Consider the following 26,690-nt stretch of genomic DNA (forward strand, 5'->3'; position numbering starts at 1 on the left):
TTCCAGGACAGCCACTGCTGTTACACAGAGAAACCCTGTCTCAAAAAACAACAACAAAAAACAAAAAACCACGGGGCAAGAGAGCAGCTCTTCTTCTCCTTGGATCTCCACAGGGAAGCCCTGGGTCGCTGCAGAAACACCATATTCATTTACCTGCTCCAACACCTGATCTTTTCCCAAATTTATTGTGTTTTACAAAAGCTAAATGTTTCAATCCATGCCATAGCTGCACGAGAGTGAGTATTTGTGAATCATTTGCTAGCACGCTAGATCTAGACACTGACCACGAGAGCCTGTCCCCTCTGCAGTCACCAGGAATGGCCATGCCACACAATTCCTCTGCCCACTTGAAATACTTCTCTCTGGTGTCTCATTATGGCTTGAAAATCCTCACCTGCACAAACACTCGAACCAAAGTGAGTATCTTTTTCAATGAACCCGAAATCCATTTCCTTCCCTGTTCCCTTCCAGTTCACATGCCCTCCACCCCAGGGGAATTCAGGGAACCGCCCTCGTTTCCACTTCTCAGTACACATAGCCCTGGCACAGGGTGACCTCAGTTTTTTTTTTCCTTATCTTTAAGTTTTTAACTGTTTTGTAAACAAAAATTATCAACAATAGATTTCCAATTCCTGATCAGATAATTAAACCTCAAAACTACTCTTCCTCCTGCACTCCGGTCTGATCGATTCTTACTATGTTCACTAGGGTTCCTGGTAAGAACAGCCCCAAGGAGTGTCTATCCTGAGACGCCTGCCCACTCGCGTCTCCCTTTCTACTTCCCTCAAGACCAAATACTGGAGAATGTTTTCCAAAAGTTCCTTCTCAGAAGTACAAAAAGAAACAAACACTCAAGCCTCCTAAAACATGAGTTATTGATGTAACATTTTTTCACATAAAGAACTAAAACTTCCATCTCTGTGATTCCCAGAAATCTCCTTACAGCAACAGAACTAGAACAGAATTCTCACTTACCCTCCTCTACAGAAAAAGAAATAAGGCTCAAAGAGTTTTTCCGAACCTTTTTTATTATTCTGACGAATTGATTGAAGTATTTTACCTCCTGCAATGATCAAAACCAGCTTCAGAGTCTGTAGGTCTTCACTTCCCCAGTGTTCCCAGAACTGAATATAGAATGATCCCTTTAGTGGGAAAATTAGTGATCTTGTTGTATTGACCTTCCCTTCATATGTATGGGTGTTTGACTGCATGTATGTATGCACACCACCTGCATGTACGACAGCATCAAATCCCTTAGAACTGGAGGTGTAGATGACTGTGAGTCCACATGGAGGTACTGGTCCTTTGGAAGATCAGACATTAAGTTGGGGGGGGAGGTTTCAAAGATGGCTCAATGGTCAAAAAATTAAACAATAAAATAAAAGCAAACTAAAGACTGAAACAGTAATTATCAAGCTATAGTCAGTCAAGGTTCCAGGAAACTGATGACAGTATTTTGGCTTAATGATGAGGTCCAGGTACCAGTACTTCAAATCTACCCAGTTTAAGGATAATGTACAGTCAGGACTGGGAAAGATTAAAAAAAAGAAAGAAGGAAGAATAAAATAATGGAGATAACACCAATACAAAGATGAAAAGATAAATAATAGACTATACATAAAATAAGAAAAAAAGAATTGATAATAAAAGAAATGTCCAAAGAAAAATTCTCTTAAGGACGCACTGTGGAAAGGAGATTGCAATAGGACAGACACCGGAAGGAATCCCTGGGGAATCCTCAAAATAACAAAAGAGAAAGACAAAACACAGACAAGAGTTTTGGCCTGAAGGTAGGCGATCGAAGAAAAGGATGTAAAACAAAGCAGCAGAGAAAAAATTATGAGGCGTTGAAAAGAAGAGGCCACTGGGGAATGACGTGGTACGGTGAGGGAAGGACAGGACCAATCAATGTGAGAGAAACGTGACGAATTAACAGCTGCAAGGGAGCCTGGACCAGAGATCCAGTCAGTTACTGGTACAATGTCATCAAAGAGCAAGCTAAGATTATTCCAGAACAGGAGAGCCAAGAACACGCTGATGCCACTTCTGTTCTCTATAGAACTGTAGGGACCCCAGTACTCAGGAATGCAAGCTGGTAGTAACACATTCCTTCGTCTGACTGCCTGTGAATCTGTTGGGGAACAGCCACAGAAAACACAATTAACCAAGAGGGGTTATGTAAAACCCGACAGAGTACCCAACTTCAAGCCTTGATCACAAAACGGAAAAGCTGAGAAAATATTGCCCTCTAGAGGCATTTCTCGTTAATCATTTAATGATAAAACTATAAACTGTTTATGATTAGCCAAAGCAAAAGAATATTCCATTCATAAGTAAAAAGAGGCAAAACAAAAACCTGTATTAGCCTCAAGTGCTTATTATTATTAATTTTTGCACTTTATGTTTCCTTATAGCATTTCAAAATTTATTTAAAAATATAAAAGATTATGGTATTTAAATTGAGTTTAATTTACTTTTTAAAAGATTTCAGTGTGCACAGCACAGTACTTTGACAGCACTGCTAACAGTAGTGTCCTATCTAGAACTTCGGAGGCTTCTCACAGCTTACCTAATTTTCATCACACATGGCATTTCCAATAAATACCTCCTTTTTTGCTAGTGTGCCTATGTGCATGAGTGCATGCATGTCTATGAGCTTGTGTGTGTGTGTGTGTGTGTGTGTGTCAGAGAGAGAGAGAGAGAGAGAGAGAGAGAGAGAGAGAGAGAGAGCGCATGCGCACATGCCAATCTATCCACACGCTCCTGCACGCGGAAGCAAAGTTCCATCCGTTTTCTTCCTCCGTTGCTCTCCACCTCATTTCTGAGGCCTGGTCTCTCACTGAGGCTGGAGCCTTGCAGAGTCAGGACTGGCTAGCCAGCCAGCATATTACACACATCCTTTGGACTCCGCCTCCCAAGAGCTGGGATTACAGGTGGGCACTGGGGGCTAACTCAGACCCCTGTGTTATGTAGAAAACACTTTATACATTGAGCCATCTTCACAGGCACTAAAAGCCCCTCTGGATGCTTTGGCAAACCTCCAACTGCTGTAAAGAATATGTGGTATAAAACACAGCTGCTCTCTTCGATAGTTCTTTTCAATTAATGATTTTTATTTATTCTTTTTTTTTTAAGACGGGGCCTCATGCTGTAGCTTATTTTTTCTAAAGATTTATTTATTTATTATGTGTACAGCATTCCTTCCATGTGTGCCCGCATGCGGGGGGGGGGGGGGGACAGGTCTCAATTACAGATGGTTGTGAGCCACCATGTGGTTGCTGGGAATTGAACGCAGGACCTCTGGAAGAGCAGTCAGTGCTCTTAACCTCTGAGCCATCTCTCCAGCCCCCATCATGCTGTAGCTTAAGCTGGCCTCAAATAAATGACAATCCTCCTGCCTCAGCCTCTGGAGTTCATAGGCTTGAGTCAACACGCCTTGCTTCCTAAGTGGTTTCTAAGTTAGACATCTTGTTGTCGGGAAGGGCTGTGAGACTGGCCTTCTCTAAACATCTGCATAGAGCTCATCTGCTCTCTCTGCACCATGACAGAAAATGACATGAAAATATTTAAAGTGCGGATGATGTTGGTGTATAGTGAATGTCAAGATGAGCATAATGTTATGCCAACATTTCCAGAGAAGGAGTCGGGAGCCAGGAAAACATTCAGTCTTTAAAACAACAGACTAGAAACAAGGCTGCACCGACCTCAGGCAACAGACTCCACGGAATGAGCAGAGGCCCAGGTGCTAGGCGACTCCACGGAGGACTCCCCCATGTAACGCGTCTGTATCATTTATATACTCTGTGTCAGATGAGGCATGAAATTTAAAGCAGAACTACAATGCACATGATTGATTTTTCTTGGCAAAAATTAAAACACTCATGGAAACTTTAGTCCACAAGTAAACAGTGACGTGGAAAGAGCAGCAAGACACAGCATACTGGTGAGGACTCTCCCGAGGAGGCGAAGCTGTGTGGCTGCTTTGTATTTACAATGTGATGCGGTCTGTATCAAGAAAACTCCCTATCAACCAAAGTAAATAATTACAACAAGCCATCAAATGAAGGCTATAAACAGTCTTGGAGCGGTAAGACAGGAACGCCATACACAGATGCTGAAAGGAAAGAGAAGCTGCTGGATTTGGAAGCCTTTTGCTGAAACGTAGCGGCTCTGGGTCCAAGATATGAGAGGCCGCCTTGAAAGCCCTCAAATCTGGGGCTGGGAGAGAGAATCTGGAATTCAGTTGCCAAAAGTTGTAGCTGAAACACAACTCCTTGCCAAAGCCAAGTGAGATAGATAGAAAGACGCTGGGCTAAGGGACACAGGGCATTTTCAGAACATGGGAGGTGGAGGCAGGAAGGGGGATCAGTGATTCAAGGCTAGCCTTAGCTGCGTAGTGAGCCAAATAGCTCCACATACTACATAGTGAGGCCAGCCTGGGTTGAGAGGAGGACGCACCCCTCCCCAGGGGGGGCAGGCATAGAGGCAGTTGTGGAAATCTCATGACAGGGTGGACACTTAAACATAAAAGGAAAACCTATTTCAAATTAAAGAAATGGCAAGAGTAAATGGGGCAGGTGGGCTAAATGCAGCCACGTCTGACTCCACCTTAGCTCAATCTCTAGGACCCACGAGGTGAAGGGAGAGTCAACCCGAAGGCTGTCAGGAACACACACACACATTAAACCGCGTAACTCAGGTGTGGAACCATGAGTACCACTTTCAATTGTGGATTGGTGATATTTCCCATTTCAGAAATAGTCACAAGTTAATGTCCATATTGAAAGCAATTAAAAGCCTATACAAAAAGAAGTTCAAATTTTTATTTCAATTAATATTCAATTAATAATATTCATTGAATTTACTTATACTTTAAAAGAAGAACGAGAAGTGAATCAATTCTATACACTGAGTGATAAAATACACCAAGCACCATTCACAGCGCTGTGACTTTCATGACCCTTCAAGGTTGGAAATATTAGCCCTGTTTTATAGATAAAAAATTTGGTCTCAGTAGCCAGAGCAAGCAGTGTGTCTAAGATTACAGTGGGGAATCATGGGAAGAGGCCATCCTGCAGAGCCTAACCCCAGGTCTTCTATTAGCTCCCCAGCATACAGCTTAGTGATGGAGACCACGAAAACCATCAGAAAGACCCTGGGTTTGATCTCGGCATCCAGTGAATGACTAAATCTGGGGGAAGCGGTGAGCAGTCAATGCAGGTAAGAACAGAAAACAGTGTGAGGTGAGACTGAAGGACAGGACTGTGTAACTCCAGGAGGGAAGAGGATGCAACTCCAGCTGCAGAAGGACAGACAGGACAGACAGACAGACGGTGAGCCTGGAGGAACAGCCATATAAATCTAGAAGACTGCATCTCTCCTTGGTCTTTCTTATTCAGCCCCACGGCCTTTCACCCATCCTCAGTACCCCTATAATAAATGCAATCTCCTCTGTCCCCTAACTCCCTCCCACTAACTTACATTCCAGAAAACAAACAGACAAAACACCACCCATCAATATTTCATGGTGCCAGTGTTCTCTTCTTACTAAATCCCCTCCCAGCCGTTATTACCAGTCTTCTCTGAGCTTCAGTTCCTACCTTCACTACCCAGTTGCTAGAACTTAACACAATCACTACCTCCTCCTGACCACTTCCTATATGTGGTTTTCTATTTCATATCACTTGTTAGTAACTTTCTGGTTGACATCTCTTACCCATAATCACTCTCACCAGAAGCGCGTGTTTTCACCTGCATGGATGCCTTACCATCATTATCCCCATACAAACGCATCAATTCCAGAACCACATATTGAATATGCTAAGAACATGGGACATCATATCAAGGCCCAGACACACACATGTAATCCCCAGCATGCTAGCTGTGGCTACATAGTGACACCAGGTCTATGATGAGGTGAAGAAAAACAGGATAAGTGACAAGACAGAGAAAGAAGAAAAAGGGAAAATGCGGGGGGGGGGATGAGTGGGAAAATGAGAGATCTTAACACACCCCAAACTTTCAGTCCTGTTTTTAGGCCCAAACCTGATGAAGCAGTGTTTGATAACTGATAACAACCCCAACTTTCCCAGCTTTTTGAACCAAAATCATATTAATCACCCTGACTCAAGCATTCTTTCCTACTGGACATAAAATGTAACCAAAAAAAAATTCTGATGGTTCTACCATAACAACATTAATGAAAGCTGTGGTGGCTTACATCTATAGTCCAGCACCGTGGAGTTGATGTAGGAAGAATGTCATAAAAATGGGAGAACATTGGGAGAATAAAAGTGAGCTCTAGGTTGGCCTGGGCTAGAGGAGAGACCCTGTGCACATAAACACGTGTACACACAAGTATGAGCACACATAAACACATACACTCAGGAAAAGTCTACATAACTCTAAGCAAACCAGTCTAGTTCAGACTCTAGCTCTCTTGCTGGATCTTGGCCACACTCCGTCACTACTCTCTGTAGGGTTCTGCCTCTGCCGTTCAGAGCAACCGAAACACAGTCTTACATCACTCCTATCTTCAGAGTCTACCGTAGTGTCGCCACGTCACTGAGGCCTTAACTGAGCACCTCACTATCACTGGGGACACTGTGCTGGAGCAGGCCAGCCACACTGCTGTCCCCTGCTCGGGTTAGAGCTGTGTGGTCTGCTCTTCTCTGCCTGAGTTTCCCCACATAGCCATCAGGTATGTGTCCACACATCGCTAGACCTCCGCAAACGGAATGGTAATCTCCAGTTGGAAACTTCCCAGGCATTTCCTAATTTCCTCTACTCTTCTTAAGACAGCGTCTCACTGTACAGCCCTGCCTCTGCCTCCAGAGAACTGGGATTAAAGGTGTGAAACACACTCCCTGTGTTCCCTCTGTCCTCTCAATCTGTCCACAGCTGCAGGGAAGCAGGCGGATTCTGCTTTGCTCGCCACTGTTTCACGGGCTCTCAGAAGTGCCTCACCACACAAATTTTTTTAAAAAATTAATTCACAGTGGAGGAGTAAGTGATCATTTTACATGAGTCAAATTGAAAAGTAATGTTACCATGAATAAAAATCTCCCGTTCTGACAAGTTATGATTTAAATCTAAATTGCTTTTTATGTGTGTATAAAAATGCCATAATGCAATTGTTTATGCTAACATAAAATCTAATTTAGAAAAATAACAAAGTGTACTATTTTTCTTGGAATAACTTCGAAACATGTTTAATGTCTTCGATATTTTATCAACTGGTACATGAGGAACCAAGATAACAAGTGAAAAAAAAAGATTTTCACATCTTTGCAGTCAATAAGAGATACTGACTGATGTGTCAACATGTAATTATTATATTCAAATAAGAGCAATACTGATGCTTAAACTCAAACAACATCAGACCATGTTCAAGAAGTTTAATTAAGAAGCAGAGAAGCTGTAATGACAACTCCAGTTAAAGAAACGCAAGACAAGATGTCACTTCCCAAGGGGGAAAGCACAGAAGGGGCAAAACATCTTGGTAGGATGGAACTGGGATGGGACACCCTCCACCTTAATCGGCGGACAGCTCACCAGGAAGTTAGGAGATCATGTATGGTTAATGAAAGAAAGGGAAGAGGATGACGGAAGAAATAACTACAAGAGATCTGCCATGATGTCTGCATGACAGACTATTTGCAAATCGAGAAAAGGTTGAGTACTCTGTGAATAATACATATTAGCTATAAATAAACACATATACTAAGGAAAAATGATGCTATGGTGCAGTCATATATTTTTTAAAGTGGTGGCATAGTGGTACATGAAGTCATATTAAAGTACTACTTCAGTCAAATGTAATTTCAAAACGGTGGTAAGCACAGACAATCTCTGGAGAAACAATAATTGAAGATAATTCAAGATATGATTTCACATAAAATATGCTATTATTTCATATATAACAAGATGTGATTTCCCATATAGTGTGATAAGGAACCATCTACACTTGCCACCAGCAGCTGCTCATGACTCTGCTGTGTGTTTTTCATATTTATAATGTTAGTGCGCATTTCTATTAATGCATACACAAGAATCTCAACATAAGAAAGACTCATTTTTCTCTAAAGCCCAAGGCAACGAGATAGGAAAAGAAAGGATATTTACAAAGAATATATTTCAAATAAATAAACATCCTCTGGAAAACTAAAAAAAAAAAAAAAAAAAAAAAAAAAGACAAGAATCCTAACCTAAACTGGATTGGCTCCAAAACACTAAAAGGAAATACCCCTATATCAGTTGTTATTTAACAGTTTCCTTTGCTTCGCTAAAAAGAGCGCATACAAACAACGCAATGCAGCCAAGACATGATTCATTTTCGAGATGAATCCCTCCCTGCTGCAAGGTTTACATTGTTTTTAACCAGCATCAGACTGTTTACCCGCACAAACTGTAAATACATCATTTTTAGAACTAACCAACAACAATGCCCATTTTGTTTTGACAGAGAAGACACAAAGTGAAGATGAAGAGAGACAACCACTGCTGCGCGAGCCATGCCTCCAACACGAGCAAGCCCGAGAGCGAAGGACCGCGCCATGAACAAGCCCGAGAGCGAAGGACCGCGCCATGAAAAAGCCCGAGAGCGAAGGACCGCGCCATGAACAAGCCCGAGAGCGAAGGACCGCGCCATGAACAAGCCTGAGAGCGAAGGACCGCACAAGTGTCAGCAAGAAACAAGGCAGCTGAAGCAGCTAGAAGGCACAGAAATGGGAGTGGGGGTCTGAGGTGAAGACTAAATGGTCAGAAACAGCTTGAAGCCTAAGTGACTCCCTGCTTCAGAGGGGGAACTGTTTTCGAGATGGGCAGTGACAGACAGTAGTGTGTCTGTGTTCCTGTTTAAATGCTACTTTATTTTACATGAGCGGCAGATGGATCAAAATCACGGACTCTTGATTGTAGGAGCCATAATCTCTCCATAGAAAATACCTCGAACTTGAAATCATAACGTGGTCGTTATTATTCGTACAGCGCTCCAGAAAACAAGCCCCAGCATGCTAAGTCTTTCTGAAGGGAACCGGGGTCAGGGACCGAGTGAAAATAACACATCTATAATAATACAGCTCTCCAGAGGCTGAGGCAGGAGGATTATGAGTTCAAACACTATGGTGGGTTGTATTTCTGAGACTACATCTGAAAGAAACATATAACTTTATAAAAATGAAAAAAAAATCATAAAAGGTGCACCTTAAGGAACGACTCAGAATTTCCACTCAAAAATGAATATACACATTTAAGAAGAAACACTGGAAAGACTTCATTGCATCACTAGAATTAGTAACCTCCCAACCAGAAACCACACAAGTGTACTTCAGAATGGTCGGCACAATAACCAAATAGTGGCATGTCTGCACAAGGGATTGGGGGAGCAGATGAAACACGTTTCAAAACAACTAGCCTCAAACACCTCAAAACTGAACGAATGAGCATCATCCACATAAAACAACTCTCAAAACAAGAAGGAAAGAAGGGTGTGGGCTGGCAGCCCAGCACTGAGGAGTCGAAGTATGCCTCGGATACAGTTTGAAGTTGACTCTGTCAAAAACAAAGCCAAATAAACCATCCCGCAGCACTAATAGATCTTACAAAACACTCCACTATATATAAGTCCATGAACTTCAAATGGAACACCTTGAAGGGATTGCTAGAGTAAATATATTTTTAAATGCAGGTGGACGCTATGAAGTTCAGAATTGTGGTTTAATATCATAAAGAGGTGGACAAGAAAGGACTTTGGTGATGCTCCATTTATTGATCAGGATGATGGTATTGGAATGTGACTTTTTGTTCTGCTATAACGTACTGGGATGAATCCCAGAGAGCATTACAAGAACACAGCTCAAGACAATACCATTGTAATAACAATATTTCCTACTGAACTGCAGTACCAGCCCAGTACACAAAGGAATGCAAACTCAAAGATTATGAAAGCAGACTTAATCTCCAATTGAATACTCTTTATATACTTAAATTCAAAGCAGTTACAATACTATGAAAAGATCACCATTATCATTTTGGTTCACACTTTTGACTTAATAAATATGAATTTCTTAAATGTGCTTAGGACTTAACCAGAGCACAAGCAGATTATAAAAATCTGCATCTAATCCCAACTCAATACAATTGATGTCATAGAGCCAGCAGCAGCAGAGAGAGGAGAGTGAGTTTACCATGCAGTGGGGAGCCGGAAGGACTGCTGGATAAGCCTGGAACGGGACTACAGCGGCCGCCTTGCTTAGATGTCAGTTCTTGCTCAATCTCTTCCAGCCCAGCACTTTTCTGGAAACGGCTCATGCGATTCACTACTCGTGGTGACATGTGTGTGCGGACACAAGGCTGGCCACCGTAGGGATTGATGGGGAAAACGTGGGAAGTACCCCGGAGGGTACTGACCACCACCCAGCGACAATCATGGCTGAAACAGATGTCCTGAACCTAAGAAGGAGGAAAGAGACAAAAACATCTGAGGTCACTCAGGTTTACCTAAGGACAGGTCAGAACGTAAAAACAAATTTGTGTAAGAATGGATGACTACAGGTCACCAGGACTCCATATGGGGATCTGACTTTTAAAACCTGGAGTAGAGGGTTCCAGTCTCTGCTGTTTCAGGTGAAAAGGCAAGAATCAGGACCTCTGTGGTCCTCCTGCAGCTGACTCACAGAGCTCTGTGAAACAGGTACTGTATTCCACAGGCTGGGAGAGGCTCTGTGAGGAGAGGGCCTGCCACAAAAGCTTAGGTCCTTAGCTCAATAAGGGGGAGCAAGGGTCTAACCCAAGTGCAAGCTGGGTGGATCCAGGGAGTGTGCTAGTCAGCTGGTTCACCCAATCAGTGACCTCCACGTCTTAAATGCTAAGGGGGAGAAATGAAGACACTTGGCATCTACTTCTTGCCTACACACACACACACACACACACATATGCAGAGGGGGGAGAGACTATATGGTTCATTCTGAGTGGATTCTATTAATTATAAAACAGTAAATACTTCAGAGTAGAGTACCTTTAAAAACGTAGAAGGTTAGTAATTCATTCATTGCTCAAATACTCATGACCTATCTCACTACACCCCAGGAATGGGGAGAGCGGTGTTTGTGGAATGGTTTTCAGGAGACAAGAGTCCTTGTCTCCACAAATAACACAAAAGGGCAGGGCTGGGGTGTCTTAGGCATCAAGACGAGATACTTCAACACAGTTTGGTGTGGGTGGCACTCAGGAACTGCGGCAGGAGGACTGTGTGGTTCTAAGACTACATGGGGCTACACAGTAAGATTCCTTAAAAACAAAATGTTAAAACCAACAAATGAATTAAGAGAGTAAAGAGTTCCTTAGAGACCCCCAATGTCACAGTGGCAAGATTAATGGAACTTCCTGCAGTCACTGTGCTCTGTTCTGAACTCAGGGATGGGACAGAGCACACTCAGAAATGTGCTCTAGATGCCACATTTCTAAAAGCTGTTGGAAGCAGGCACGGGGACACATGCCTGAGACTCCAATACTGGGGAGAGGCTGCAGCGACAGAGTCACAAGTTCAAAGTCTCACAGACATAGTGAGACCCCCTCTAGGAACAACAAAATAAGTCCCACTACCCAGAGAGAAAAAAATACTATGAAAACGCAATGAAGAATGGATGTTCCCACGAGCACAGGGAATGCATGTGCCCACGAGCACAGCGGATGGATGTGCCCACGAGCACAGGTCCTTTACACCTAAAGTCACTTGCTGGAACTCAGCACACTTTGTACCAGGCCAAGCAGGAACATTTCGGCTCCACAGAAAGGGACAAAGGGAGGGCATTATGGAACTGCTTATACTGGAAAATAGTAAGGTCTGGATGATAGCTGATTCTTTTTTTTTTTTTTTTTGGTTTTTCGAGACAGGGTTTCTCTGTGGTTTTGGAGCCTGTCCTGGAACTAGCTCTTGTAGACCAGGCTGGTCTCGAACTCACAGAGATCTGCCTGCCTCTGCCTCCCGAGTGCTGGGATTAAAGGCGTGCGCCACCACCACCCGGCGATAGCTGATTCTTTGGACTGTTAAACCACCTTCAAAGGAATTACAGGGTAAATGAAAGCAGAAGAGGCCTCGGAACTCTATGATAAAGGGGCAAGGTTGCTCAGGTCAGGAGCTAGCACTGCTACCGTTTATATGATTCTCCGCAATTCCCAGAAAGCTTTAAGGAAGACCTGCCCATGAGCTCGAGACTGGCGACATGAAAGTTCATCTGAAACTCAAGGGCAAAAAGAGATGCTTGTGCTGAAGGTGCAGCATGGCACTCAGGCTGCGTCAGGGAGGTAAACTGAGGCAGGAGCCCTATCAGGGATGTCAGAGGCACCAGTCTGGGGTCTTGAGTGAATGGACAGAAGGAGAGGGAATGAAGCACCTCCATTCACAGCTGCTTCCTGTGGGGTTACACACAGCCACACCCCATTTCCACTACCTTGTCTTCTACACAATGGACTGCACCCAGCCTCAAATGCCAGCCAAGACAAACCCTGGCTGATGCTGCTAGTCAGGCATTTCATCACCATGAGAAAAGTAACTAAGACTTGGTGATAACACAGGACTGTTTCAGAAATTACATTAGAGACAAACATAAATCAAACACCCAGAGATGACTATTTATCACCTAGGAATACATCTAAGCATTTATTAATGCATAATAAAATATATCACATAAAACATACAAAACTAAAAAATAATAAAAAACAAAATAACCATTTGACAAAAAAAAAAATGTATGATCTCTTTCCCCTAACTTTTAGACATAGCTTGTATCAAAGAAAGGCAAGGGCTGGAAGGGAAGCCCAGGCTCCCTTTCAGCTCAGCTCACGACTGGCATTAAATTAAACAAGACTTGAATAAAACATAAGGGAAGGTCTGGCTAGCGAGCCCCTCCGTTCATAAAAACCCAGGGGCTGTGTGGCTGGAGCCTGGTCAACACTGAGAGTTCCAGGCCAGCCAAAGGTACAGAGTGGGACCCTGTCTCAGAATCAAAGAAAAAGGGGAAATGTACCAGCATTGACTTCGTCTCATTTTTCCCGATAAATTATATGTTTGAATATTTACATCTCACATTTGTCTCACAGTAACAGAAAGAACATGGACTATCGGTGAGCAAAGAGGTTCTAGAAAGCAAACGGATTTGTTCCTTAATACATGCAGTGGTGGTACTACAGTTAATTCTAAATTACACAAATTCTTCTGGAAATGAGTAATTTATGGTATACATTACATTGACTTAAGAATCCAATTTTAGCCAATCAATATTCAATGCAGCCAAAAATACCTGTATTTGTGGAACATAAAATGTCTAAAGTGTTTATAAATGACTATTCAACATTTTATACAAACCTAAAAATTCCATTTAACTCACACACACACAAAAGCAAAGTCAAAGGATGTGAAACAAAGAATTGAAGTCCTGCTGTTACATCCTGACATCTAAAATACAGAAGAGAGCATTTCGAACTCTTCAAAATTTATGCTATTATCCCATCTCAAACTTCAGCTTTAAAAAGTTATTTTAAACCAGATAGTGGTGGCGCACACATTTAATCCCAGCACTCGGGAGGCAGAGATGGAGAGATCTCTGAGTTCAAAGCCAGCCTGATCTATGGAGTGAGTTCCAGGACAGCCAGGGCACCACAGAGAAACCCTGTCTTAAAAAAAAAAAAAAAAAAAAAAACAGGGAGGGAGACAGACAGACAGGGGGGGAGGGGTTGCCTTTCATTTTTGTGACAGTCACCACAACAGACTGAGGAAGGAACAACACTGGGAGTGAGCAGCACAGGCACAGCAAACGTCATGTGGGGAAAATGGCAATAACGTGAACATTTGTATTTAAGTAAATTTATAAACTGAGAAAAATCCAGCAATTCTTCAAAATTCACAAACAGATACAGCCAAGGAGAGCAGCCATCTGAGAGCTTATGACCTTTTGTTTAAGAAAAAGAACAGTCAAGAGACCCCACAGTGATTGTTCTGAAGCTACCACACTGTGACAGGGCACGGTCTCGGTCAGACAATATAACATGAGAACAGGCTGTCAGGAATCTGCGGCGTGCAAGTTCTCTTCCGTGACCTACAACTGTGAAAAGAGTAAGAGACAGACAGGCTAATGAGAAAAAATTCCCGAAAACGTGCCTGACAGATCATCTTATAAGAATGCCTACACTGCTGAAGAAAAAGATAATGAATCTGTTCTCATCAGAAGCAGAAACAAGGACTGTGAGATAGTGCTGCATGCATGTGAACACAATCAGAAACACACACACATGCACGCATGCATGCACAAATGTATGCGCTCCTTCAACAAATGTAATATATAACTAGAATTAAAAAGTTTAGAATAAGAGTTGGGTACTGAGGCCCGTGCCTTTAATTCCAGCAGAGGCAGAGTCAAGCCAGGCCTACCTAGTAAGTTCTAGGACAACTAGGGCTGCACAGTTCTATATATGGGGGAGAGAAGAAGAAGTTAAAGTAAGACAGGTGTGGGGTACAAAACATAATCTGAGCCTTTGGGAGGTAGAGGCAAGACAATTGAGAGTTCAAGGCTAGCCTGGGCTACAGGAGACCCTGTCAAACACGTTAAGTTCTACAACAGATCCCAAAAGCCCTTTAAAAGTGAGTGTTCCCATAAACTACGGAAGTGAAGACTGCAAATAAAAGTGATACAAAGAAACAAGATCAGTATTTTTAAATTGCTGGTACATACTAACTACACGTACAAAAAAACCACAAAATTTAGTGCACACACATTCACAAAAAAGAATGCATCTAAATTTGACTTATCTAAAAGAGACTGGTGGAAATTGAATGTGTCAGCATATACCAGGTTCCTGTGGCCAACTATCCATCCTTGGTGGAGGGGACGGAGGTGCAGACAAAGAGGAGCACCCAGCTGCGCATGTCCGTTCCCTGAACCTACCACAGCATCTTGGAACTGTGGATCTGAGGCACAAGCTTGACTCGGTTACCACCCAGAGAATGGCTGCTGTCATTGGGAAAAGGGCTAAGGCTCACACTGAATATGCCATCCCATGTTTCTCCAGGGGACCCAGACAGGAGTGTGTGAACGAGCAAGATGACTGGCCAGCCACACAACACCAGGAAGATGGAACTGGATTAAATGCTTCTTTCAGACATCTCCACCACCGTCACTGAGGACAGTTTCACAACCAACCACCTACCAGGCTTCCATTTCTTTCCTGTGCTGTCCATCAGGACCAACAGCAACTCCAAAGAGTGTTTGGTGAGGTTAAGGCTGCTGAAACACGATGTGCTATCCCAGCACAACATCGCCACCTGCCTGATAGAACAGCCAAGTACACTCGCTTTTTAGAAGTCAGCTTTTAAAGGACCCAAGGAGGCCAGAGACCATCCAGTTCTACTTCTGGATGGGTGAACTTGAAGGAGAAAACCAAATGCGATCGAAGGTGCAAAGGGGAATGGGTGATCGCAAGGTCCCGGCATCCTACGTTACCCTCCTGCTATATAAAACCCTGCCTTGGGTTCAGGAGTCCCTTGACACACTGAACTCCTCTCCAGTGCTCATGGATGGCTTTGTTAAGATAAACATGCTGTGTCCCCTCAGTCAGGAGAGCTGCTTAACCCCAGGAAGTCAGGAAGACTGATGTAAACAGCAACCAGCACAGAGGAATAAAGGAAGCCCACCTCTCCTGTTTTACTCTGAGAGACGAACAGTGCCTGTGGGCTAAGCATGCCCATTCATTTATGTATTGTCTACAAATACTCCTGATTAACACAGTGGATGAGAGAGTCTAAGAGCAAGGATATAAGCAGAAATGTCCATTATGTTCAATAAACTGAATCTATATACAAAATTAAGAAGGGAGACAACACAGATGAGAAAGACCCACAGTGACAACAGAGACAGAATTGGTGAGACGCGCCTGCAAGTCAAGGGATGCTAGCAGGCACCAGGAGCTCCACCCAAATGTGCAGTGTGCCACCTTGATCATATCTCAAATTTAAATTTTTTTTTTTTTGGTTTTTCGAGACAGGGTTTCTCTGTGGCTCAAATTTAAATTTTTGGGGAAGGCAATTTGAAAAGTATGAACAGGGTAGCAAACATCTTGTAATCACAAAGCACCAGAGGTGAGGGCAAGGGGATCTAGAGCTTGTGGTCACCTCACAAACATCAATATGGTTTCAAGGACTGAGGGTCAGCAGGTCAAAGCACAACCCTGATGGAGAAAGCACAACACAAATTGAAGGAGAAAACTCATTCTGATTGCCATAAGAAAACACACACACACACAAGAACACGTGCACGCACACGCGCGTGCATATACACACAATGATTTAGTGAAGAATGTTAGTGGAGTACAAGCACTCATTACTCACTGCTTCCTGTCTGTGGACAAGGACAGACTGCCTTCATCTTTGAGCCCACACCTTTCCCAGCACGATGGACTGCATACCCCAGAGTTGGAAGCCAAAACAAAGCCTCCCTTCCTCAGGCTGCTTTTGTCAGGGCTACACACAAAGTAACCACTACACTGGTCAACTAGACTAGCCGATTGTTCTTTTTTTTTTTTTTTTTTTTTTTTTTGGTTTTTCGAGACAGGGTTTCTCTGTGGTTTTGGAGCCTGTCCTGGAACTAGCTCTTGTAGACCAGGCTGGTCTCAAACTCACAGAGATCCGCCTGCCTCTGCCTCCCAAGTGCTGGGATTAAAAGGCGTGCGCCACCACCGCCTGGCCCAATTGTTCTTAAATTGAGTTGTGGATGCAAGACAGCTTCTCTCTTTTTTTTTCTCTTAATGGTTTCTTTCAAAGGGTGAAATGTTTCACTTTGATGAGCCAAAGTTTATAAATTGCATACTTTAATGGATTTTGCTATTAGTGTCTTATTTTTAAAAATCTGTGCCAAACCTAAGGAACATTAGTTTCTTCAGTATCATTTTAAAAGCTTTATGGTTATTGGTTCATGAGTGCCCATCATTCCTGAGAGAGTTTACTTAGTCAACAAACACCTGTTGTAAAGCCTAGAATGCAACAATCACTAATTCTTTGGCTAGAAGGTTTTATTTTGTACTGAGACAGGGTCTCACTGTGTATCACCGGTGGACCCAGAATTCACTATAAAGACCAGGCAGGCCTTGAACCTGCAGTAATCCTCCTGCCTCTCCCTCCTGAGTGCTGAGATTTTAGTCAGGCACTATATGGCACTTGATTCAGTAAATTCAGATTCAGTAAATCTTGCTATCGGGTAGATGGCAAACATTTCTTCTACATTGTAAAGTATATAAAGTCTTAAAACTAGCTGATAAATGCTACAGGAAAAGAATCTCACTAACATTTTGATAGAAGTTACAAACAAACTTGGGAGAAATTGACATTGCAAAGCTAACTATACTCCAGGAAGAGAAAACAGTTGAACTTTCCATAGCCAGGCCTTTCTTTACACTCAGCAATGCTTTCTAGTAGTTTTGAAGGCAGAGTCTTAATAATTTGCCTAGGATGGCCTTGATCTTAGGACCTTCCTGTGTTGCCCTCCTGGGTCAATGGAATTCAAGACCTATGTCACTAGACTTAATTTTTATGAACTAATCTTTACCTTTCAATGTTGTTAAAACAATTTACTATGTGCATTTTTTAAAAGAGTAATTTGTATTGTTTGCAAAGACCAATCCTGTCTTCCTTGAATACAGCTTTTTCCTTCCCCACTGATGGACGCTCCTTCCACATTCTCAAAGGTCCTGGTCCTCGCTGACCTCTACCATTTTCCTTCCTTCTTGTTCTCCGTCCTCAGAATCTATGACCTCAGTCTTCCAGAGCTGAAACTATCTCACTAACTCAGGGAGACATCAAGCACAATGGGAGTTCCTCCTCCCTGTCCTCAGTAAGACCTAAGGAAATAAGAAAAGATCCCTACTTTTCTAGATAATCGACCTGAAGTTTAAGGAAAGTAATCTGTTTATCTCATTCAAGTACACCAGAGGGTGGAGAAGCAGAAATGCAAAGAGATGGCTGACAAAGTGTGTTTTCAGAGACAAGGAAGGCATAGAAGCCAAGCGCAGGTGACAGTCTAGACCTCTGAGACTATAAGAGGCCCTGGGAACTCCACACTTTGATAGTTTGTGAGCTGTATCTTAATAAAATTGAGTTTTGAGGGATAGGTTGAAGAAAATGGCATAACCAACCATGCATAAGCTTACCATGTGTTCCACAAATCACGGGAAAAAGTGGCATGTCTGTATCAGTATAAGCATAAGTACACAGTATTTGGAATATATAGACACTAAAAATTAATTTTTATCACAAATGATAGTCTTAACTAAAATATTATAACAATATAAATAATTAGATTCATTTCTACTTCAGAACTAAAAAAGGTATTCATTATACTACTTTGCAAGCCTGTGGAAACATTAATATTTACATGTTTCAAAAATGAAATTGGAAAGGAAGGCAGTGGGCACCGTGAGGCACGGCAGAGTCTGCTAACAAGGGATCTGCGCAGACAGCTTGAGTAGCCACGCTGGGATCTATCAGCGAGGGATCTGGCAGTGAGGTTCATACTGCTGCTGGAGCAAGGACATTCTCCTCACGGCATGTGTGCTTCAGGAGGAAAATTACTGTCAGATGCAGAGGATATCCCCAGTCAAAGACCACAAAACAACTTAATTCAACGTAATTAGATCCATAGACTTTATTTTCTTCCCTCGCCTGATTAAAGTGCCCTTGGAGTTCTTGGAAGAATTCAGAATAATATGATTTTTCAAGTATTCAAAGATGTCCAGATAAATCATGTGCCAGACAGATTTCATGATTGGTATTAAATTTTATCAGTTCAAAATAATTTTCGGCAGGACCTTATAACAATTAATTTTATGGTTACCAACTTAAGTCCTTCTATCTTTATGCTTGCTTTTAGAAATTCCAAATTACAGGGTAGGTACTGGAGCAACATTGTTGTAGACAGTTCTATTCCATTTGCCTGCCTGACAAATGGGTATACAGTTGGCAACACCGAACCTTTACCACAAAACCATGCTGGCACTGCCCTGCGATTCAGTGTCACGAGGAACCTTACACAAGACTGCTATTCCTCACTGAACATCCAGGTAAGCTAAAAACAAATAGCACTGATAAAAACCAGGCATCAAACAGGGGCCAAGTGCTTAAAACATTCAAATTCTTAATGGTTTTGCTGAGGCTTGGGGATGCCTATAAGGCAAATACATTTTTAAAAGAGAATAAGGAAATGAACTGTGTCTAGAGATATGAAATCTGCACATAAGAAAACTATCTAACATAATACTGCTGCATAAAACACAACGCAAAGGCCGGGCAAAAAGCAGTCAATTCTACATCAAAGAATGCTCAAAACATGACAGAGATATTTCAAGACATTTCTGAGCTATATCTGAGGCCATGTTAATGGGTGCCAGCTTGACAAATCTGGACCACTCTGAATGCTAAAATAATTATTGAGCAAATACATGCCTTTTGAAGAATAAAGAAAACCATAAAGATATACTGGTGTCCTGATCAAATTATTAGCAAAGATCCATCTTTGTATTCCCATCAGGCAGAGGCAGAAAGAAGGAGGCTTCCAAAGAATGTGGTGAGCTTACCTCAAAAGCACAACCCAAGTTACCAGTGAAAGCTATACTCTACCCCACAGAATAAAATGAGAACACTAACACCTCTACGACAACTGAGGAATATTCTAGAGAAGAAATGGGATGCAGCATTTAATGTGCTTAAATCATAAACAGCCAAAAAACAATGAACTGTTCCAGAAAGAACTAGACTAAAAATATGGCCATTCCTTTTCCTGGGGTAAAGCCTTGTTCCAGTTGTTGAAACAACTAATGACACTAAGCTGGGGGTTAACAGTTACAAGAGCAGAATTTTTTACTTGGTATTTTAAGGGCTTTTTAGGGCCATGCTATCTTCCACGGCTGGGCTGGGCTGCAGTTCTGAGGCAGAGTGCTGGCCAGGCAAAGAGGTACTGAGTTTGCCCAATGGGCCAGTTCAAAATAAAAAATTAATTAAAAACCTAAGAAAAATGTGTCTCGCTTTGTGAAGGGCCTAAAATAAACAAGAGTCAATAAGGTACAACATATTTTAAAAAATAAAATCGTACTATTTATTGAGACAGACAAGTACTATAAAGTTAAAATAGTTTGCCATAATAAAAAAATAAGCTTAGTTGTGTCTCCCAAATTCCACATACAGAGTCTCACAGGCTGCTCTCAAACATCATTATGTAACCCCAGCTGGTTCCTTTTGCCTTCACCTCTCCAGCGTGAGAACACAGATACTGTTACCACATCTAGTAACAAATCCGATTATAAATGCCGCAATGTAGCAATGTGTGGTAGGGTGCTGGGAGGAGCAGAGCCACCAGCTCTGTGAAAACAAATCACCAATGCTGATTTTAGGCTAGTAAGAGAAATAAAATAGACACTGTGTGCACTGTGATGTTAGAATAGAATGCTGAGTGCAGGAAAAGGGGACAACAAGGAAGAAGGGAAGAGGGAGGAAGAAGGGAAGAGGGAGGAAGGAGAAAAAGAACAAATGAAGACCATGATGATGATGACAAGGATGAAAACTAAATAGATGTAAGGCTCCATATCTAGCACATAATAAAATAACCAATAAATCCTATAAAGAAAAGTATTGTGAAAATTCATGCTTGCATAGCTGTATGCATAAATGTTAACGTTTAGGCTTCTGCCTCCTGTGCTGGCAGACAACTGTAATCCAAACACTCAGGAGATGGAAGTAAGAGGACCAGGAGATCAAGGCTATCATTGGCTACACGGTGAACTCAAAACCAACCTGGGCAACGAGAGACTCTGTCCCAAAATATATTTAAAACAAACAAACAAACAAAATGGCCAGGTGGTGGTGGCACACACCTTTAATCCCAGCACTTGGGAGGCAGAGGTAGACAGATCTCTATGAGTTTGAGGCCAGCCTGATGTACAGAGTAAGTTCCAGGACAGGCTCCAAAGCTTAAAATAATCAAACAAACAAACAAATAAAACCTGCCTAGAAAAAAAAGGGAGGGAGGGAGGGAGACCAAGCAAAAAAACTTCCTATTTACAGTATGATCAACTGACATAAACAAAACAAAACAAAGTCTAGCAGAAGATCCTCAGAAACAGAGACCAACTGAAAGCAGGGTTTCATTTGTAGCAACAAAGAGTGTTAAAATGCAAGAAGGACAAAATATCTACTCAATTGTCAATGCTTTTTTTTTTTCTAATCTAGGCTTTTCTTTTAAAAAAATGATTTGTGTATACTTTTTAATTATGAGTGGTCTGTCTGCATGTATGACTGCAGGCCAGAAGAGGCCATTAGATCCCATTATAGATGATTGTGAGCCACTGTGTGGTTGCTGGGAATTGAACTCAGGATCTCTGGAAGAGCAGTCAGTGCTCTTAACCACTGAGTCATTACTCCAGCCCAGTCAATACTTTTTAAAAGATAACTTTGCTATTTATTAGTATGTATGTGTGTGAATATCACATGTGTACACATGCCCATAAAAACTTGAAGAGAACAATGGTTCTCCTGGATTTTCTGGACTTGTGGCTGAAGGAGGCCTGATGCAGCAGGATGAGCTGCCTGATGATGCAGGAGGTGTGGGCTTCCTGATGCAGCAGGAGGTGTGAGCTGCCTGATGATGCAGGAGGTGTGGGCTGCCTGATGCAGGTTCTAGGATCTGATCTTGGCTCCTCTGGAAGAACAGCAAATGACCTCAACTAATGGCTAAGCCATTTCTCCAGTACTCACCACATTCTTAACAAGGTGGGTACTTTCTTAGGTATGCATTAGGACAAAATGAGGTATTTTAATTTATTAGAACTCACTCTAGCACAGAGAATATTGTTTTCTTATAAATACTAATCTCCAAATTGATATGAATCTCCAATTATCTTGAATGACATTTTACACAGAGAAATCACTTCAGGAAGAATACACAACTTACTTTGGCTTCGGTCTCTCCCCTGTGAAGAGTATACAGGTGATGGACAGCACTTTGGGATGATGACCAGGGATGAGTCAGAATTTGGAAGACATGAAAGTCATGGCCAAGAGTGTCTGTTGTGACTAAAAGCATTCCTGGAAGATAAAAAGCAAAGGATAAAAATAAAAATGATTATGTATGTGGTTAAGATACTTACAGAACAACACGTAATATTAAGTATTATGAAAAAAGAAAAGGAAATAAGGTTATGAAATAAAAGACTTAAAATAACGCACATTGTTTCTATGAACGTCACACTAATACCAACAGAGTGCAACCACTAAGGAATAGGATGTCTTTATGTGAGCAGAGGAAAAAAATTTACATACAGAACGTGTAATGTTCACAGAGATTGTCAGAACATGTATGAGGGTTGGGAAGAAAGCTGTTTTGCCTGAATAAGGATCTGAGTTCAATCCCTAGAATTCAAGTAAAATTGCCTGGTTTGGTGGTACAGCACCGAAGACATGGAAACAGAGAATCCCTGGAACTGGTGGGTCTAGCCTAAGTGATGAGCTTCAGGCCAACAAGAGGCCCTGTCTCAAAGGAGGTGGACAATATCCCCAAGTACAATAGCCGATGTTGTCTTCCTGTCTTCCATAAGCATGGACGCATGCACCCAGACACACAACTTAAAAAAGGAACAACTGATGTGAAATCTCCAAGCTATTAAACCACGGAGCTTACTTACACACCCCATCAAGTTCCAACTTACACTGATCAAATTCCTAGAACCCTCATGGAATGTACTCATTTAAAATTAGTCTTTGCTCAGTTAAGATTGCTACACATTTCTCCTCCCAGCTAGGGGAGAGATGCGCCCAAGAGATCAAGACCAGCCTGGACAACAATTGAGATCCTGTACCCAAACTAAACAAACCAACTAACTCAACATTAGAGTAGGCAGAAAGGATTATCAGGTCAAGGCTCTTGCTGCCAAACCTGGTAACTCCAATTTGAACCAGGGACCCACAAGGTAGAAGGAGAGACCCAACTCCCACAAATTGTTCTCTGATCTCTACAAACACACGCACACACACTCACCTGCATTCACACACACACACACACACACACACACACACACACACACACACGTGTAATTTTAAAAATCAATAATGTAAAAATGATTTCTACGCGGACATGATATTTGTTGAAATAACACATTTTATCCATTTTCCACAGCCAAAGGAACAACATACAAAAGGTTATTGTTTAGTAAACATGTTTTTTTGTGTATAATAGCTTGGAGATTTAAACTATATCTACAGAAGTTACTGCTTCAAACATATAAGGCTTTGGTTAAATCTCCAACATGAAAAAAATAGATTAGTAATCAAGGCTACTGTCCCCACAGAGGTGAATGACTTTCTAAAATTAAACTTACCTTAAGTGAACACAGAACATCTGGCAGAGAAAGGCTGGGTGGTTAGACACAGGCATATACTGTATGATTACACCAGTTTCCACTCTTGATCTTTCGGCATTTCCTCGTGGTCAAGATTCACATGTGCTTCCTGAACATGCAGCATGGTACTGTCATCTGCAGTTACACTACGGTCACAGCACACCAGACCTCCCAGTGCTGAAAATCACTGCACAGGGGTCTGTAGGTTCCATATGTGTGACCTGTGTGCTTCCGTGCCTGGCTACTTCAAATATCAAGATGTTGTTCTTCTTTCTGAATAATATTCCTTCATGTATAGAGGTCCTATATTAATTGATACGTGAACCTGAAATCTGATCTTTCTGCCTGGGAGTAAAGAATAAACCAATCGCACACTGCTTTTTCAGATTACAAACCAATGACTTTAATTATTTCATTTACTCCATTCTAACTTAGTACATTTATCAGTGGAGTTAATGAATTAATCTGCTTGTCTTTACCTTTTTCCCAATGTTTGGCTTTATGTATGTACACATACATACTTTTTTTTTTCTATTTTGGATTCCGTACTACTACTATTAGGATTTCTCTGTTGTCTTGGCTATCCTAGACCAGGCAGTCCACAAACTCAAAGATTAATCTACTCTGCCTATCCAAAGCACATATTATTTCAGGTAAGGACACGGGAGTGCACACCACCACAGCCCAGCTCTTTAGAATGATTTTGTAAATTGCTAGAAATGGCGGTGAGCACAGTTCCCAGCTCCCACAAACTGTGCAGTTGAGTTTCCCATATTTGAGGAAACCGCAGAGGTCGGCAGACCTATGGTACAATAGAAGACAACTACCCTCGTGATCATGCTATCTCCCTACCAGTGAAGTTAGAAAGCTTTCTTTTTAATTACTTAGCCGCTGGCTTTAAGTTATGGTTCAGAGGGCCCTTGGGATATAAACGGACTATTCCGGAGCATGTCCTGCATGCACCAGGCTTCCAGCGGCTGTCCCTTTGCATTTCTGTGTCAAGGGTTTTACTGTCTTATAGAAATGAAAGGGCATGAATGGGCAGCACACGCGGTCAGGGCCTCACCGACACCAGAGGATACTGTCCATCTGAGTGTACAGTTTCCTTGGTTAAATGTAGCTCTCGGTGACGCCCTGAGTCTCAGATGCCATTTTTCTGGGCTACATACATTTTAGATGATGAAAAGTACCAATTATTTTAAGTTATTTAATAAGGGATAATAATTGGTTAATACACATATTAGCTTCTCTCCCACCAAGCACCCAGTGATGGCAGGAAGTCATTGACACACTCCCCACTCCTTCCTTACTGTGACTCAAGCTATGTGTGTCCATGCTTAGTCACAACCACGTGTTCTATCGAAGGCATGCTTTTCCCACTCCTGCTTTTGGCTCCGTTACAGTAAGTTTTAGTAAGCATTAACTCAACGGCTATCGTCCGATTCTATCTTCCCACCAAAAAAAAAAAAAAGTTTTGGGCACTTGAAAAACAAAGAAACATCACAGTAATGGAAGAAAAAAGAGGACCTTATTATTTATACTAAATATACACTCACACACCACAGATGAGCATCAATACACTTTCTTCCAAACAGCATTCTACTCAAAAGGAGCATTTAAGTGGAAAGCTAACCAAATCAAGGCCACTACTGTTCTACACGTGAATGGCAATCACACATGAGCATTTCTCAACATGGATCTGACTAGTTGTTCCTATGTCGACCACTCCAACCTGTAGGGCAACCGTCTTTAACCTATGTGTCAAGACCTGTAAATGCATATACGTGCCTATCTCAGATGCTATCCGCTTCCATTTCTCCAAGAAAATTTGGCTTCATAACTCATAAATGAGTTTACATGAATCACAAAACTTTTCAACTATAACAGCGTAAAAAGGCAGCGAGGAAAGGAAGAGCTAGTGTAGGTCTGCAGAGTCAGGTGCTTTCTTTAATTTACCATTTGCGCTTTCACATACATTCTGCAAAGAAAACAGCAAGCTCCTCTCTTCTAGAAAACAAGTTTAAAAGCACATATACATAAAAGGAAAAGTCATGCAGAGTAGACTGTGGCTTTGGAACTATTTATGCGGCATCAGAAGACTAAACCAGACGCTGGCCTGGCCATAAACTAAACCCACGCCCCAAACGAGGTGCCAAGCCACAAAAAGCATTTGCGTCATCTGGGAATACAAGGAAAAGACGGGCTTCTAATTATAGGGCCTGGAAGCGGAAGCCCAGAGTGATTAGCTGTTTAGGCGCTGCTGTGTGTTTATCTGGAAGCTTCCTCTCCCTCACTCTCAGCCTCAAGTTTGATAGATGAGCGTTAGTGTTGGAGGTGGGGATGGAGCTGCTGATGGTACACGGTGTTCTCCAGAATCTGAGGTAGCTGTAGAATGAACATTAAGGCTGTTGTGGCTTCATCAGAACATAAGTCTTTTCAACTGGGCGTCAGCTGGTTAGACCAAAGAGTGAAATTAAAGACTAGCAAAACAGCACTGAGCAGAGGCTATAAAATCTTGGAAACACAATTTTTCTTTTTTCACATATCCTATTTATAACACCTATCTAATTGTGTGGTTCTTTATCATGTACATGCACGGAAATCGAAAGACAAATTACGAGTTACTCACACTCTCTTCCAAAAAGAGCCACAGCACAGACAGCAGGGTCAGAAAGAAGTCTTTGCGGAAGTAATACTGTAGCGGTCATTTAAAAAGTCTATATTTTATTTTTAATTCTTACAAGATATTATTTCTGATCAACACTTGCATAATTGCAAACTTACAATGGTATACAGTCAAATTTGGAAAAAACAAAAGCAAAGAAATACAATCTCAGTATTGATAGAAATCTTTAACCAGCTCAGACTCCATAAAACTTTTACTAACATGGTGGGTATTAAAGTCGGCTAATTGAACACAGGCACATAACAAGGCTCTCAAAGCTCAAGGGCCCATGTACACAGCAGCCATTTCTCAGCGTGCTCTCTCTATGCAGCCTTGGCTGTTGTGAACCTTGCTCTGTAGACCACAGAGACCCACCTGCCTCTGCCTCCCCAGAGACGCGATTAAAGGCGTGCACCACTACCAGTCACTACCTGCAGGCAGCATCTAGTTCTAAACTAACCCATACTCGCGATTTCTCTCCCTGAGTCATATTTTTTCCTGGTTAGTTTGGCTTGCTTTATTAATTAATTAATTCATTCATTCATTCATTCATGGGGGGGTGCCTCACACTGTGCAAGCTCTCTGCAATGGGCCT

At 42.0% G+C, this 26,690-nt stretch overlaps 1 protein-coding gene and 1 pseudogene across 9 annotated transcripts in view; both read right to left on the bottom strand.

Moving 5' to 3' along the window:
* Bcas3 (BCAS3 microtubule associated cell migration factor) overlaps nucleotides 1–26,690 on the bottom strand; it is a 474,306-nt gene that overhangs the window by 309,860 nt on the left and 137,756 nt on the right. For all 9 annotated transcript variants that reach the window (XM_041664855.1, XM_041664856.1, XM_041664853.1 and 6 more), the window contains exons 14-15: nucleotides 21,987–22,120; nucleotides 10,188–10,452 (exon numbers count right to left, since the gene is read on the bottom strand). In XM_041664855.1, the coding sequence (XP_041520789.1) occupies nucleotides 10,188–10,452; nucleotides 21,987–22,120 (399 nt within the window). The remainder of the gene's footprint in view (nucleotides 1–10,187; nucleotides 10,453–21,986; nucleotides 22,121–26,690) is intronic.
* On the bottom strand, nucleotides 24,144–24,293 carry LOC121457222 (annotated as a pseudogene).

The sequence above is a fragment of the Microtus oregoni genome, unplaced genomic scaffold (assembly GCF_018167655.1).
Source record: "Microtus oregoni isolate MIOR12 unplaced genomic scaffold, Mior012 000015F_ref0000493, whole genome shotgun sequence".
Lineage (NCBI taxonomy): Eukaryota > Metazoa > Chordata > Mammalia > Rodentia > Cricetidae > Microtus > Microtus oregoni.